Source organism: Convolutriloba macropyga, chromosome 4, assembly GCF_964194025.1.
Source record: "Convolutriloba macropyga chromosome 4, txConMacr16.3, whole genome shotgun sequence".
Classification (NCBI taxonomy): domain Eukaryota; kingdom Metazoa; phylum Xenacoelomorpha; order Acoela; family Convolutidae; genus Convolutriloba; species Convolutriloba macropyga.
The window spans coordinates 13,911,249-13,929,174 of NC_134471.1; the positions used below are offsets into that span (position 1 = coordinate 13,911,249).

The 17,926-nt window shown below is 38.7% G+C and overlaps 1 protein-coding gene across 1 annotated transcript; it reads right to left on the minus strand.

The window, feature by feature from the left end:
* Positions 1 to 285: 285 nt before the first annotated feature.
* On the minus strand, positions 286 to 1,950 carry LOC142338270 (uncharacterized). The gene is made up of 4 exons (XM_075387946.1): positions 1,768 to 1,950; positions 1,102 to 1,267; positions 713 to 966; positions 286 to 488 (listed from the first exon to the last, which is right to left on the minus strand). Exons 1-4 carry the CDS (start codon positions 1,794 to 1,796, stop codon positions 401 to 403), a joined length of 537 nt encoding a protein of 178 aa, XP_075244061.1. The 5' UTR covers positions 1,797 to 1,950; the 3' UTR covers positions 286 to 400.
* Between the last annotated feature and the right edge of the window lie 15,976 nt (positions 1,951 to 17,926).

A 17,926-nucleotide genomic window follows, 5' to 3' on the forward strand; every position in this document is an offset into this window, starting at 1 on the left:
TTGCTCTCAAGCGACCGCTGAGCGATTGACACCGTCGGTAGCTAGCTACGGTTCAGTGGGGCTAGCTTTAGCTTAATAGAAGAGCCGTTAGTGGAGCGCAGCGCGGCCGGGTGAGGGGGTGACGGACAGAAATCGAGGATCCGTACACTTTTTTGAAAACTATTTAACGTCTGGTCTGCAGGAAGACATTGTACTGCCATCTAAGATTTTAGAATTATGAAAATGGCAAAATTCGAGTACGTGATGACCTCGATCTAGTTGGATACACGTGATATGAAAACAAAAATGTATCTAAAATTTATTCAAAATTGATTACAACTCAAATCTTTGTTCACGAGTGCCGAAAACTCCTTCAGAAACTCTGGCGACAGCGGAACCTGTGGCTCTTTGAGATTCTTCCTCAGCTCCAGAGGCAAGATGTTGAGCAAGTAGATGTAGGTCTGTCCGGAGATATAGACTGACATTCTGGTAGCTTGAACTTTACATCTCTATATTGCAAGAATTTGATAGCAATCTTTTCCCACTTTTTTTTTTTTACCATTTTCACTTTTTTTATCTAAAATTTATCGGTAAATCCAAATATTGATTCGTTTATCTCCACTCGTTACTTAAACAGTAGCAATAAAAGTGAATCAAATGACCTCAATGGTTTGGTTAAGGTATGCAAGTGCAGTTGTTCCACTTTTTTTTGTTTTTGCTATCAATTTTTTTCCTTTCACTGATGGCATCGTAGATCAGATTCAGTACAGAATCTGTACTGTTAATCCCAGCCACAATCGCGCCTTGCTCCTTGACAGATCTTTGATGCTCCTTATCGTATTTCCACAGGTACTCAGGGTCCTGAGACTTGTGGAACATGAGTTTACAGAACTTCCAATCTGCCCTGCTCAGTCCGTTTCTGTAGGGTAGGTACACTCCAAGTGCGCAGTCTATTAACACCCGATCACGCGCCACGTGTTCAAAGAGCTAAAAAATTCTTACTTTGACCCCTTAACGTCAGTTTTCGACTCGCAGCAAATTCCCAGATACGTTCCCCCTCTTAATTGGGTCTTGTTACCCATTATCCAAAACCCAAATGTACATCCATGCAAAGGTACCCACCTGGACAAGAGCTTCCTCCTGCTTCTTCCACTGGCTCTCAAGATTTGGGTCCCACGACACGTGTTTCTTAACTGGTGCTGGCTTTCCCTTTCCGTCTCGTGTTCTTTCAATTTCAATCCCAGTCGTAGTTACATGATCGTCAGTCACGTCATTTGCAAAATGATTGCTGAAAAATTGAAGGTTTTATAGCGTGTCCCATAAATTTACTTTTCAAGCGTGTCCCACAAATGAACTTTTCAAGAAGAGCGCTGCATACATTTTTCATTTGCTTGCTCAATTGCACGTTTGACGTTTTCGAACCTTCGAGTATTCCAACGTTATGAGACAGACACTTAGCGAGACACTTATAGTAATTAGCGAGACGCTATCGAACGTTTGAAAGGTCAAAGTTCAATTTTAAAACATGCAGATATCTGGCCAAAAGATGCTCATTAGCATGGCTCAGAGTTTTTCGAACGTTCGCTTCGTTTGCGAGTTTTTCGAACTTTATGGGACTTACTATATAAGCGGCATTTAACGCGTTATGGGTTATGGATAGCTATAGCTGTACATGATTAGGGCACAATCATGTTTTTTGAACCTTCCCGCTGCTCCACCTCTCGTGGTTCTGGGTCAGCTAACCTATTGAGCATTACATAGACGATTGAACTATTTAACGAATGTTACCTCAAATCTATCTTCTTGAATGAATCCATGTCAAATCGCAAAATTTTCTTTGTCAAGGTTATGTATTCGTAGTTTAAGGTTGAGAAATTTGTCCAAAATTTTGTCAACTTTGTCTCACGCTTGAAAAACTCACTTTTATTGTCCAACAATTCGATTAGCTGAGAACAATTTCACGAAGTCAAGCGTCAGAAGTCGCACGTGAACACAAGAGATCCCGCCAACTTGGGTTACCGCCAACGTGAAAAGAAAACCCCATTCCCCAAAACAGGAGTTGCTGCATTTTCATAAATCAGAAGTCAAATAGACTTGTCAAATATATAAACACGAAATTGAACACGAAAATAATGAAAATTTATCACGGACTCATACATATACAAACACACACACACAAACACAAACACGCACACAAACACGCACATGTGTGGATACACGCAGACATAATAGTCATGCCACACATACACCACGCAGACAAGCGAACATAGAGGGGATAGCATGAATTGATAAACAAGTGTAAGAAGGGAGGGGGTTAAAACAAAAAAAATCATTTTAAATCTATGCTGCAAGAAAAGCTGTTAGTATTGGAAATTTGAGGTCTTTCCCATTATAGCCCCCCATGAAATTATAGCCCCCCCCATTACGGTATAATTAACATGTTTGGGGGGCTATAGGTTATCTGGCCACTAAGCTGGGGGAGGGGCTATAATGGGAAAGACCCGAAAATTGTTCACATGTGCTTAAAAATAGGATCTATTCCATTTGTTCCAACAGTACGTTATGCACCCCCAGGTAGAGAGCACGTTTCATTATATAGAACTAATCATTATGCATAGTATCACTAAGCATAGTAATCACTAAGCATAGTTATCATTATGCTCAAATTTAGCACGTGCGTCGCGGGTGCAAATAATATACACCCACTAAGCTGGGAGGGCACAAACGGAAAAGATCCAAAAAATACCACCCTCATATGGGGGATTCAAATCAATGAGTTAAAAATTTTTGGATCTATTGTGATGGTTTCAATGAAACATCAAGAAACTTAGAAGTTTTATTAAAGTTTCAAAGAACGAAAGAAGAACTTACCTGACGAACTTTATTGCTGTGTCGATAAGTAATGGCTACAAAACTAAACTCAATTCTAATTTTGTTTTGGCGCTATCATTATCTTATTGACCTATCAATCATATGTCAGAAGTAAATTCTCCCACCAACAGAAACCTGATTCTAACATCCACCGACCTCCAACTAATGAACTCGATTGTACCCAAGCCATATATGATTCTCATGAAATGTTGATGAAAATAGAATATGACCTCAGGGATTCGGAGTTAAGATCTATTCACATGCCAATCATGTAAAATATTTTTAGCTAATCTAAATTTTCTCTGTATATTTTCGCATAGATAACCACTATAAATACAAGCTAATTTTTGTATATTTTCAGTTCAAAATTTAATTTAAAATTCAACTTATTGAATTCTTTGACCCGTGTTATCGACCACGACAATGGTGTCCAGACCAGCTACAGACAGACAAATTTTGGATCTACAGAATGCAGAATCAGCTACTGCGTGGATTATGTCTTTTGTGGCGAAATGTCGCGCAGAGAAGAAAGAGGACAAGGTCAACACCGATGGTACTGTACAGGACATACAGGTAACCAATCTCTTTCTTAGTATGTGCGGGCAGGATGCAATTATTAAACTTAGGAGCTTAATGAGTCCTAGGAATTTAATAGACACTCCGTATAAAGACATCAGATTGGCGATTCAAAACTATATTTCTCCTAAAGAGAGAGTAGTAACGGCAGAAAAGGCTAAATTTCTGTCCGTTATACAAGGTGTAGGGGAGTCAGACGACGACTTCCTAGCACGTCTTAGAGAAGAAGTACGCTATTGTGACTTCGAAAAATTGAAAACAGTGGCCAACCCCGAAGAGGAGTTGGTAAAAATAAAGTTTATCTCAGGTTTGAGGGACCCTGAAGCAAAACTTAGACTACTAGACGGTATTAAAGCAAAACCAGCAATGTCGGTTACTGAAATGACCGAGAGCTTACAGTTCAGAAGTCAAGCAATGGCTTTTGCAAGTTCTTCATCAGGTAATAAGCCCTTTACGGTGAAAGAAGAAGTTGGGTTCAACTTCAAAGAGACCTTTCGAAAACCAAATGAAAAAATTACGGCTAATAGAAACTGCAACATGTGCACTAGGTGTGGAGGTAAGCCACACTCTAGTAGACCTTGTCCAGCGCTAAGTAAGAAATGCAACACCTGTGAAAAGGTGGGACACTTCTCAAAAATGTGTAGAAGCAAACCCAACCAAATTCAGGTAAGTACAATAAACAGAATAACTTTTGCGAAGAAGAAAATGTTTCTTCAGAGCAAGCATCTCCAGCATCGGAGATGGGAATGTTTTATACTAAAGAACAAATCTTTAGCATTTCTGTGACATGGGAATACATCTCAATAAATAACTGCAAAGTAAAAATGCAGGTAGACACAGGTGCAGATAGCACAGTGATATCATCAAAAATATGGACTGAGCTTGGTAAACCTCAGTTGGATGGTAAGATAAGACATCTCGAAGCTTATGATGGTCATCAATTAACGCTTCTGGGGTCACTTACTTGTGACGTTGAGTGGAAAGGAAGCAGGCTCACTCAAAAACAACTTGCAGTTGTGCAGTCTGATAAAGAATTTGGACTACTTGGTAGAGACCTTCTACCCAAGCACGGCGTGAACAACATAACAGCCGAGCACCTACCTGCTGTGAAGGGTTACAAAGCTCATGTGAAGTTGATACCAGGAACACAGCCAATGTTCTGCAAAGCCAGAAAAATACCTCTACCTCTTCAAGACAAGGTCACAGAGAAGCTGGAACAAATGGTCAGACAAGGCATCCTTGAACCGGTACAGCCAGGAGGAGTCACTAATGCATCTCCAGTGGTGTGGCAGAGAAAAAAGAGTGGAGAACTGAGACTTTGCGTGGATTTGAAAGTGCACATCAATGGAAAGGTCATGGATGAGGACTACCCAATACCAGACATGGAGACGATTTTCCATAACCTACATGGGGCTTCATACTTTGGCAAAATTGACCTCTCAGATGCCTACTATCAAATTGAACTTGACGAAGAAGCAAAAGATATATGCACAATCAACACATCTCAGGGACTGTTCAAGATGTGCCGACTACCTCAGGGATTGAAAAACTCTTCTTCAATCTTCCAGAATTGCATAGCATCAACACTCAAAGGAATCAAAGGTGTTGTGATCTTTCAAGACGATGTATTGGTGTATGGAACTACCAAGGAGCAGTTCGACAAGAGAATGCTTGCAGTCAAGAGTCGACTACGTGAGAAACTTTTTACTATTAATGAGAAAAAATCTAACTCAAAACCAGTCGATAGCGTTAGTTTTTTGGGATACTCCATTTCAAAGGAGGGAATAGCACCAGATCCCAAACATGTTGAAAAAATAGAAATTGCAAAAGCACCAACTAACAATAAACAACTCGAATCGCTTGTTGGGCTAGCTAATTTTTACGGAAGAATGATTCCTGATTTTGCAACAAAAATGCTACCCTTAAATAACATGAGAAATAGCGATTTCTCATGGGGCAAAATGCAACAAAAAGCCTTTGAGGACATAAAAAATGAATTATGTGCTAACCCACTAGTACAGCCATATAGTCTACAAAAAGAAGCAACAGTTACTACTGACGCCTCTGAAAAAGCCATTGGCAGGGTTCTTTCGCAAGAAGGACATCCAGTCATATATGTATCGAGAAAATTGACTCCAGCGGAGCAAAACTACTCGAACATAGAGCGGGAAGCACTGGCAAATGTCTTTGTGGTCACAAGATTGAAGCAATTCCTTCTTGGAAGACGATTTACCCTACAGACTGACCACAAACCACTCAAATATCTCTTTGCACCAGACGAGGAGATCCCGAAGACAGCATCAGCGAGAATCACAATAGCTCTAATGGGCTTCGACTATGAGTTGAAGTACACACCAGGGGAGCAGATACCCCATGCAGATGCTTTGAGCAGAATGGATTTTGACGAAGACGAATCCGACAACGATCGAGTGTGCTTCGCAATCAATAACATCTACTTCGCTCAGAGTGATTTGGTGACCCAAGCAGAAATCAAAACTGAACTTGGAACAAACAGACTCTTCCAGGACATAATGAAACGAATCTAAAGCGGCAATTGAAAACAATGTTCAGAAGCGGAAAAAGGATTCGAACAAAAGAAAGATGCACTTACTTTACATAATGGAATCATCTTCAGAGGTGTTGTTCCTTTCATTCCACCCAAACTACGACACTTGGTTTTGGCAAAAGCGCATGAGACACATCCCGGAAAGAATGCAACTGAGGCATCAGTCAGAATGATAGCTTGGTGGCCTGGCATTACCCAAGACGTTCAACACTTTGTTAGTAAATGTAAGAATTGTCAATTGAACAGGCCTAGCCTGGGAAAAACAGTCTCTACGTGGCCAGAAGCCGACGTTTGGGAACGGCTCCACATGGACTGGGGTTATGTTAAGGACCAAGGCAATATATTAGTAATTGTTGACGCGGGTTCTGGTTGGATAGAAGCCTTCCCCGCGGGAAATAGAACATCAGAAACAGTTAAAATATATCTTAGTCAAATCTTTGCAAGATTCGGAATACCAAAAACTTTAGTTTCTGATAATGGTCCTGAATTTGTAAGTGGTGACCTTAAACAGTGGTGTGAATCACTGGGAACTAAGAAAATAGAATCACCCCTCTATCATCCAAGAGCTAATGGACTAGCTGAAAGAGCAGTTGAGACAGTGAAGCGGGCACTTCAAGCGTGGAGTCCCAACCTTAATGTGTCATTTGGAGCATTCCTGCAGAGGGCACTGATGACACATCGCAACACTTCAAAGACGAGGAGCAAAACTCCAGTTGAACTCTTGTTGGGACGCAGAGTGAGACTACCAGCAATAGCAGATTTCGACATGTGCGAACCCATTCTATTCAAGGCCAACGAAACACAAAGACAGTTCCTGCTACCTTCATCATCAGGAAGGGCTTGAACACATCTTTCATACAGCCTGAAAACTCAGCACGGACTATTCTAGTGAGCGACAACCAAATTGCGAGACTAGACGAGGACAATGTGAAAACTGAACCAGCAGTGGAAGAGACCATATATCAATCAGTACTACAACCTCAGAACACAGATGTGGGACCTTCACATCAAGATGAAGCTTCTGCAGCCACATCAACTGCAGAGCACCAACAACCCGAAACCTCAGAGCCTTCACGAACATCAACCAGGAACGGAAAACAACCTGACAGATTTGGAGAACCTATACCCACAAACTTGCTTAAAAAAGGAGGGAGGATGTGATGGTTTCAATGAAACATCAAGAAACTTAGAAGTTTTATTAAAGTTTCAAAGAACGAAAGAAGAAATTACCTGACGAACTTTATTGCTGTGTCGATAAGTAATGGCTACAAAACTAAACTCAATTCTAATTTTGTTTTGGCGCTATCATTATCTTATTGACCTATCAATCATAAGTCAGAAGTAAATTCTCTCACCAACAGAAACCTGATTCTAACATCCACCGACCTCCAACTAATGAACTCGATTGTACCCAAGCCATATATGATTCTCATGAAATGTTGATGAAAATAGAATATCACCTCCGGGATTCGGAGTTAAGATCTATTCACATGCCAATCATGTAAAATATTTTTAGCTAATCTAAATATTCTCTGTATATTTTCGCATAGATAACCACTATAAATACAAGCTAATTTTTGTATACTTTCAGTTCAAAATTTAATTTAAAATTCAACTTATTGAATTCTTTGACCCGTGTTATCGACCACGACATCTATTCTGTCCCCCCAGTGTTTTTTATGACCCCCAGTTACAAATTTTATGTTGTTTTATAGCACGTTACTAAGAAAGAGTTCAAAAACGCTTAGTTTTGCGACCGAATTCAAAGATTTAACCGCTTCACAGTAATATTTAGTCAAGTGTTCCTATTTTATCAAAATTTCTTTGGCGTTCCTTACAATTTACTAGTGCTCCATTTTATATAAATTTGTGGATCTTTTCCGTTTGTGCCCCCCCCCCCAGCTTAGTGGGCGCATATTATTTGCACCCCCCAGACGCACGTGCAATTTTTTTACATAGTGATTTACTATGTAATGGCACGTGCTCTGTAACTGGGGGGGGGGCGCATAACGTACTGGGGGGGGGCACAAACGGAAAAGATCCAAATTTTTATTATGTTTTGCATATGTGTTGACCGACCAATTTAAATTTTCAAAAAACGAGGTTTCTAAGATTTCAATAAAATAGAACACTGAGAATTGCAAGTTCTGGGGCTTTAAAAGCGAGCTAGTTTTGTTTTTTCCTCGTGAAGATTTCATCTCTGTGTTCTGTGTTTTACCGAAAAAAATATATGTTCCAACTTCCTCAAAGAGAAAACGAAGAAAATGTATGTGTGTATATCTATATATATTGATTTTAAGATACTTCAACGGTGGCAAAGTTGACGACTAGAAACTACCGACTTATGGCGAGATTACTGACTAATATATATATATATATATATATATATATACATATATATGTATATATATATATATATATATATATATATATATATATATTAGTCAGTAATCTCGCCATTATATATATATATATATATATATATATATATATATATATATATATAGTCAGTAATCTCGCCATAAGTCGGTAGTTTCTAGTCGTCACCTTTGCCACCATTGAAGTATCTTAAAACCAATGTTGTCAATTAGATCAAAACGAAAGATCGCTTGATAGGTGTCTCTCGATACTAATTGGGGATTAGGAAGGAAATTAGCAGTTTTGCAAGTAACCAAAGTAATGGCCACGAGAATTCAAGTTTTGAAATTTGTCTCACTTAGTTACTAGTAAAATTTGGTAAAAAAGTTGTAGGCTAATCACATGTCCAAAATCGTGGAACTGGCTACCTGTATCTGTGGATACTAGTTAAAAATTGTAAGCCTCTTTATTAGATATAAGTAACTTGTAGCCACGTTTAGCGTAGCTATCTTCCCATGTGGAAAATGTTATATGACACCTAAATGGGGCTAAATGGTTATGAAATTTTCCCACTCTTTTCCACAAAACGGTAAAATAATGTTGAAATTTGTCTTTTTAGACATTGGTCACAAAAGATTTCAGTGGCTTAAAGAGCAACAAAAATCATGCCAAATTCAATTGATGGAAAAGTACGATATGCGGAAATCTACCAAGAAGAAAATAACATTAAAAATGCAACAGGACCTATAAATTTTGCTTAAAAAATTATGCAAGCCGTGTGTTTCATTCAATTACAGTTGTTTAAAATTAAATTTTTTGATCATGGGGCAGTTTTCATTCTGCGCATCGATTATGTCATTATTATCCTATCAAAATTCGAATTTTTTAAAACTAGATTGAAAAGATATAAAATGAAAACTATAGGAGGTTTATTGTACCGCGTGAATAAAGTTTAATTTGCTCCATTTGTTTTTTTAAAACCGAAATCCCGCACTTTGTTTTTGCTCTATGCGTTTTCGAGAGATCAAGATAATTTGAATTGGGTTGTGAGAATTTGTTGACTAGTTGTTTTTTTATTACTATCATGACGGTCTAGCAGTTGTTTTGTTTTTGGGGTCCATTTTTAGTTTGCTTTGCTGGCAATGAATTGATGTTATGTTATATAAAGATAAATTTTAATTTTGATATCTGATGAAGGCACTGGCGCTGAATTAAGACCACAGCTGCTTCTAAATCCTGAAATGACGAAATCAACATCTTCATTGTTCCGACCCCCACTTTAGTGGGAAGGGAGGAACTATATACTCAACTGGTTTTTTTTGTTCAGTCAATTTTGGCCGACCGAGGTTTAAAATTTTGTGAACATTCGACTGTTTTTGTTCACATTTTCAGTAATTTTTGCTAAAAATTGGTACAATTTCGCTAATATAATTCAAAATAAGTTTTAATTTTTAACGGAAGAGTGTTGTTGTTACCGTTAGAGATAGAAGAACGTTGCTGAACTGTTTGATTGAAGTTTTTTTGGCTAACATTTTTGATGAAACTTTCAAAATTCAAAGTTTTTTCATCAAAAATGGCACAAAATATGCTTTTTTTGTCCACTTTGTTAAAGTTTGCCGGACTTAGTGACCTTAACACAGGCTCCCTAATCTCAAAAAGAGCGCTAGTTGCAGTTAGGTGCCGTATGAAATTCTTCTGGAATTAAAACTTTGCCGTTTTTTGCAGATTTAACTCGATAATTATACAAAATACATTTTTTTTGAAGAATTCCACAAAACAATTTGTCTAATTCGCAAATATTTGGAACACTTGGTCGCTTTGCTGGGCGGGCGACAAAATTGGGGAGAGGTTCGATAATATCGTGGACTCTTAGAATCAGAGACTTTTTGGTTTTTATTTTGATGCTGCCTTTTTTCAAAATATTTTGCTTTTGTTCTTTTAATGTTAATTACTGACAATATTTTTATCCACGGCTCCGTTAATGACAGGTCCGATTTACGTAAATTTGAGGCCGAATGTAGATACAGTTTGTTTTCAGAGAACCAAAGGGTTTTTATGGCTTTGAGAAAGAGTTTTAGTAAAATTTAACTGAGTTTTTGAGTTTTGTCTTCAATTGTTATTCTTTTGGCAGTCTGGTGCAAGAGAACCTCCCCTATTCATTCAGTTGTTACCTAATGTCTCTTTTGTTTTTGAATGTGTTTGTTTAAAGGAAACTTCTGTGATTTTTTGAATTTGTAAATTTTTTATATGATTTCAGTCAAAATCTTCCTTATTGTCAGTAAATACAGGTAAACTTTTCCTCCTTATGGAATAAAAACTAACTTTGTGGAAGATTGTTTTAACAGAAGGTTTTCTTGCTATTGATACTACAAGTTTTCATACAGAACTTTCTGATTTTGCCCATTTTTGCTGTTGCCCATAATTGCCCATTTTTGCTGTTGTTTTTGTTTTTTTTTGTAATTTGTCACAATATTTAACAATCTAACTGAAAAAACTTTACAACATTTGAAAATGAACTTAATTTTTGTTTTTATAACATAATGCTTGAAGGGCTGCGGCACCATTCTCTTGTAGAAATTGATAGAGTTTTATATTTTTGCCCGTTATTTGTTGTTAATTTTTGTTGTCATATGCCAAATATTGTGTAATTAAAGGTCTCAAGGCCAACTATAGATAAACAATTGAACTTAAATAACTGATATCGGTAAATAACAAATGATTGTTTTGACTTTCGAAATAAATTTCTAAAAAAAAGTGTAATAGTATTATTCAACTTATCCATTTTTGTTCTGTTTTGAGTATTTTGTCCTTTTTTTTCGTATTTTACAATGTTGTATCATTTTCGTAAATTAACCTCATTATTTAGAGCTCAGTTTAATATTTTGTTGATTTAAACAATAATTTTTCTGTTGTTTAAACTTTTAAAATGATGTCTTCAGGGCTTGGACAATTTGTTTCAGAAGAATTTTCTGAAGTTTAGATTCTTTTCAGTTTTTGTGGTTCTTTTGTTGTCATTTTGTGATAGCCGTTTTTCAAAAAGATGTTATGGTGATCAAAGGAGACGCAAATGAAGATGTTATATTCTCGCGGTTAATATCTTATAAATTTAATGGCTTCAAAACTGTGGTTTCATAAAGTTATTTTTGAAACTTATTAGTTCAGCTTGTATTTAATGTTATTTTATAGTCTTATAATTTAGTCTCATTAATAACAGTTGCAATTAGTTTTCAGAGTAGTTGCAAGACAAACTGTCTACTCTTTTAGTCGAAAGCTTTTGCTGGCTATGAATTTTGAAAATATTTGTTTTTAATAAACAAGGAGATAGATTATTGAGATCTGCCAATTTCCTTTCTGTTAAATTGTCGCTAAGCATCTCTATTTAAAAGTCAAATCTTTTATCCTTTGAAATACAATTTGCTTTTCATAACGGTTTTATTTTCCTCAAATGGTCTTTCCTCTTGGAACGACCAATTTTCAAAAAACCAATTTTCGTGATTTTTTTGCAAATTTGCTCCTTTTTTTTGTTTTCTTTTCGCAGTATCTTAGTAATGGGCGTCATTTGACGCACAAATTTTGTCACCTGCAATAAATGCAAACGAAGGTTTTTATTGTTTTTAGTGATCACCTTATTATTTAATTGATAGGGGAACATCGTTTTCGTGCATAATTTTTCGTGCAAATTTTGCCTGTATTTGTTGTTCTTTTTGTAGTCGTATGATATATCTTGGATAATGAAAGGCCTCAGTCGATCTCTATTGAGGTATAAAAGACTCTCTCAATGGTTTCATTTGATGCGTAATGTTTCTAATCAGTTAGAATTTAATTCTTTTTTTAAAAAAAGCAATGTTTTAATATACTTTGCCCCTTTTGCTCATTTCTAGTCGAATTGTTGCCACGTCGCATTGAGGAAAATACCATATTTCGTTCCAAAAAAGTGCCGGTTAATCTTCTGAGTATAAATTTTATCTGATACCATTTTTATTTGGTTGTTGGTGGTTTACAAAAATGGACAAGGAGTTTTGGCCGTAATTAATATTTGTAAATATTTGATTTTTATTGCAGTCTGTTCTGGTAGTCATATTATGGTAGCCACAAGTCTCATGGTCTCATAGGCCCTCTAGAGTAGATTGTTTTATTCTTTTAGTAGTTTGATGAACGATATGTTGATATGTTAATTTTTTTTATCTCTTCCTCACTTGGTAGACAATTAAGTGAAAATTGTAGATGAGCGGGGTCGGAACTTAATGTGCGAACGCACATTAACGAGCCTCCTTGTTTATTATTTGCAACTGCATCTAATTTTAGCTGTTAATAAGCAAGTTCAGCATTTCAGTCTTTTAATACAACTCGTTATGACGAATGACCATTAATGGATAATATTTATGGTTTCCAGATTTCAGGCAACAGTGAATGAGAGGCATGGCCATGGACAGCGGGACTATCAATACCTTCAAAAATAAATGACCTATTTAAAAACTATGCGCAATGTTAGAATATCGATCAAACTATAGTCATGAACTGAGTGAGAATTAATAGAAAAAAAGTTTAACTTACCCGATTACCAAGACAGGAGCAAATTTATTTTAATCACAAAGTTTACATAGATGAATCGTGTCAAGAAATGGTGCTTTGAATCAATATTCGGTTCAGATTGCTGAATCTAGATAATTTTTCTTAGTGTTAGATTATTTGACGTAAAATCTTCCCAGCATGTATTGAATGATTATAATACCACCGGAAATGCCAACGAATTCTTAGAAAAGTGTAAATGCATACCGTCTATGGTACACAATGCGACTGATTCCTAGGAAATTTGCAGAAGCAAACCATATTGGGTAACCCTTGCGAACCTCACTGTAAAACATTGTGCTAAGATTAGTTTTGTATCTTGACTTTCTTGCACTGATAATGGGTATATACACAGCTGATTTTTGAGCCTTTTTCCATCCCCAAATTTAAATCACCATCTTGATCTAATAATCAGATATCTCTGTAAATCTCTAAATTCTACTGTAAAACATCATTTTGTTTATTCTCTCATTTTGAGAAAATAATTTTCCTACTTATTTAAAAACGCGTTGTATTCCGCTTGCGAAAACCCAAAGCCCAACAGGTTATGGGCCCAGCAATTTTGTATGTCATAAAACCAATTTCTAGAACAAAACTAATTTGTTGTTGACAGTCATAAACTTTTTCTGCTTAGTAGCTTTTTTCACAAATGCTTTGCCTGCTCAAATTACGATGGATCAAAAGACAGTGAAGCTGCTGACCTACACAAGAAAGGCACAGGACTTTCCAAACTGGAGCACAAGATTTGAGGCAATGATGCGGACGAAGGGACTCTACAAACCACTACATGGGACAGAAGAGCAACTCAATGAGCCTGCACCAATGGGGCGAGTAATGATGAGAAGAACCACAAGGTGCTGAAGGATGCATATGAGAAGGAAGTTGCAGAAATCAAGGAGAAACGGAACAATGTGTGGTGCCATCTGGGACTGACTCTAGATCCAACAACCCTCATGCTGATGAGACATGACTGTGTGGAGATGACGGCGTCGGAGATTGAGAAAAGGCTTGGAAGCTTTTGCAAGAGAGATTTCAGAGTGTGGAGACGCCGAGTGGTGACTTTGGTGGCACAGCTTGCTCGATTAGAGCTCGAGGATTCTGAGGTTTTGGTTTTCATCTCCATTAGAGGGCAGGAATTGCTCACAAGGCTACAAGATGCAGGGTAAGCAGTCTCAAAGACTCTCTTCAACGCATTGGTCCTCAATAGTCTGCCAATGAGGTATGAACATTTTGTTATACAGGAAAGCTTTAACGTGGTAACGAACTTCACAGAGTTTAGGAAAAGGCTGCAAAACTTCCATGAGAGCACATCAAAGAGGCAAACGGGACAAAGTGGTTCAGTGGCACTGGAAGTGAATCGCGATTTCAAGAAGGGACCCAAGAAAGGAAACTGCTTTGTGTGTGGGATCCATGGACACTTTGCAAATGACTCAAGGAGGAAGAAGACAGCACAAAGCGGCAAGTGTGGTGCGAAAGGTCACCTAGACAGGGCATGCAAGAGACAAAGAGATGGAGGCAATTATGAGTCAGTGGCAATTGGTCCAACATTGGCTTCATCAGAGGAGGAACACTGGAAAGTTCTTACCCAGTGGATGACAGCAGGCATGCTAGTGGACAGTGGTTATACAGACCACATAGTGACGAACATCGATGCGTTCCTGGACTTTGTGTCCATTCAATCAGTGGTCAGAAATCCCAACGGAGAAGCTTCTAGGGTGGTGGGTAGAGGCTGTGTGAGGATCAGCATACCCTCAAACAAAGGGGATTTCCAATGCGAACTCAAAAGTATTTTGTGTGTTCCTGACCATTCTTCAGATCTTTTATCAGTCTCAAGATGCACGGAGTGGGCATATATCTTCACTTTCGAGAAATTAATTAGCTGCATGAAACTCCAGAAAAGTACTCGGGTAAAACTAACACAAGAAATCAATTTGTTTTACTTACCCTGCAGCGTTCTAGAATTCAAGATGAATTCCAACAGCGTGAAACTTGACAGTGCAGGGAAGTGGCGCAGACGATTGCGTCATTTGAATCAAGCAGATGCAGTCAAAATTGCAAAAGAAACAGTGGGGGATCTCGATGATGTGTGCAATGTGTGCGCATTGGCCAAGATTACAAAGACTCCACTAACAAGAGTGGCAGAGACCCAAGCAGAAGAGAAGCTGGAGAGGTTGTTCACAGACGTGATGGGACCTTGAAGAGTAGAGTTACTGTCAGGGTACCGGTTCTGCTTTGTGTTTGCAGACCAGTACACAAAGTTTGTGTTTCTGGACTTACTTAAGGCAAAGAGAGAAGCACTGGCCAGTCTGAAGAAGTTTGTTCTCAGTGTGAGGACTCTCAAGAAGCTGAGACAAGACAATGCGAAGGAGTTTCTCTCAGAACAGTACAAGATGTACTGTTTAGATTCAGCCATTCTACAGGAGAAGACCATACCAGGGACGCCACAACAGAACGGGTTAGCTGAGAGGTTCAAAAGGACACTGCTGGAGATGGCAACATGCTTGCTCATTGACTCTGGTCCTCCCAGGATGATGTGGGGAGCAGCAATTAGGATCAATCAGCATCTTGGTTGTGAGACGAGGATAAGAAAAATGCCCGACAGAGTTGATGCGAGGTATCCAACATAAGCTCTCAATTAGTAAATTATCTATTTTTAGTTGCAAAGTCTTCATGAGGAAGAGGGACATAGATGTCAGCAAACTTGAACCCAAGGCACCGGAAGGAAAACTTTTGAGTTACACTGAAGGAGACAGCGGATACCTGGTGTACGTGACCAACATACGCAAGGTGGTGGCAGTTCGAGATGTGATCATCAAGGAGTCCGAAGTCGGCTCAATCCCTGACAACACAGAGACGCTCAAACTAATAGATGAGGGGTCACGGCAATTGGGGATCTGGCACCCAGATGACAGTCAACAAGATGATGGCAACAAAGAGAAATGGGGCACATCTACTGCTATAAAAGAGGAATGGCATGACGGAGACAGCTTGAACATTTGAGACACGACATTGAGACGAGATGCCTCGGATGTTGAGGAAGCAGCATTAGATGAAGAATCTACTGCAACAAGAGAGAATCTCAGAAACTCAGAGTCACTGGAAGACAGTGACACAGAGGACTTCTCACAGTCAGTGACAGTTGGCTTCTTGTTTGAAGAGGCACTGGAGCAGGCGGACAGGGCAGAACCAAGACGAGGAAAACGAGCAAGGAATGTTACGCAATTTGTTGGAGAAGTCAGGACCCATCTTGCTGTGATTGAGAACGACTATGTGGAACCCAAAACAGTCTAAAAAACCAAGCAAAGTGACGATTGGGACCAGAGGCACCGGGCAATGAAGGACGAGGTCAAGGCACTCCAAGACAACGAGACCTGGAACCTAGTGAGACCACCCACAGACAGGGACGTCATACCGGAAAATGGGTCTACAAAATGAAATTGGGACCCAGTGGTCAAGTTGACAAATACAAAGCACGCTATGTGTCACAAATCTTCAAACGAGTGGAAGGACTGGACTACTTTGAGAATTTCGCACCTATTTGTAAGCCAGAGACATTCAGGATTCTACTTCAACTATCAGCGAAGCAGGGACATGTGATGCACCAGTTTGATGTCAAGACGGCTTTCCTGCGCTCACCAATAGAGGAAGAAGTGTGTCTGGAACAGCCGTAGGAGTTGGTCAAACAAGGATCAGATGGAGAGAAGTTAGTATGTCGACTGAATAAATCAATTTATGGTTTTAAACAGGCAGCAAACAACTGGTATAAGGAACTGGCAAACTTCCTACTGAGACAGGGGTTCACCAGAAGCAGGAACGATCATTGCATGTTCACGCGAGCAGAGACAGAGGGTCACACCTTCACCTTGGTCCTGTTGACGACATCATAGTAGCATCAAGAAGAATGACAGTGACCTCCGATGTCAAAAAGGCACTCGAGGCAACATTTCATATGGAGATTACACTGGTTTCTGGGTCTAAGAATCAGACGAGAAGAGGGCAATGTCACAGTCGACCTACAACGCTACATCGAAACAATGCTTGAGCGGTTTCAAATGGATCAATGCAAACCGTCAAGAACTCCAGCTGATTTGAATTTGAAACTTCAGACACCACAGAACGGAGATGAAGTATTGGACCAGAGGATCTACAGAAGCTTGTTTGTATCACTTCTGTATCTGGCCAAACAGACGAGGTCAGAAATCATTACTTACACAACAGAAGCTAGTTATGATTTAGTGTGGGAAAGTGATTCAGACTGGTCTGGTGATGTGAACGACAGAAAATCAACGACCAGCTATCACTTCAAGCTTAACGGACGTGGCGCAGCACTCAGCTGGGGTGTCAGGAAGCAGGCCACAGTTGCTCTTTTTTCATCAGAAGCAGAAAGTCAGGGCATGGCAGCAGCAGTTCAAGAAGCATTGTATCTGAAACAACTTCTGGAGGATTTTGGTTTCCAGCAGAGACATCCAATAGCAATTGGAGAGGACAACCAGAGTTGTATCAAATTGTGCCAAAAACCCAGTCATGCACAAGAGGAGCAAACAGATTGAGTCAAAATTTCACTTCATTCGAGACAAGACGGAAGATAGGACTATTCCAATTCATTGCGTTCCTACTGACAAAATGGCTGCCGACATCTTCACGAAATCTTTACCCGTATCGAAGGTGGAAACATTCAGAACTGTTTTCATGGGAACAGACTCTACGCAATCAGCTCAAGTCTGAGTGGGGGTGGTAGAATACCGATCAAACTATAGTCATGAACTTAGTGAGAATTAATAAAAGGAAAGTTTAACTTATCAGACTACCAAGACAGGAGCAAATTAATTATAATCACAACGTTTACGTAAAAGAATAGTCAAGAAATGGTGCTTAGAATCAATATTCGGTTCAGATTGCTGAATCTAGATAACTATACTTAGAGTGAGATTATTTGATAAAAAAACTTTCCAGCATGTATTGAATGATTGTGCTACAACCGGAAATGTGGAAGAATTCTTAGAAAAG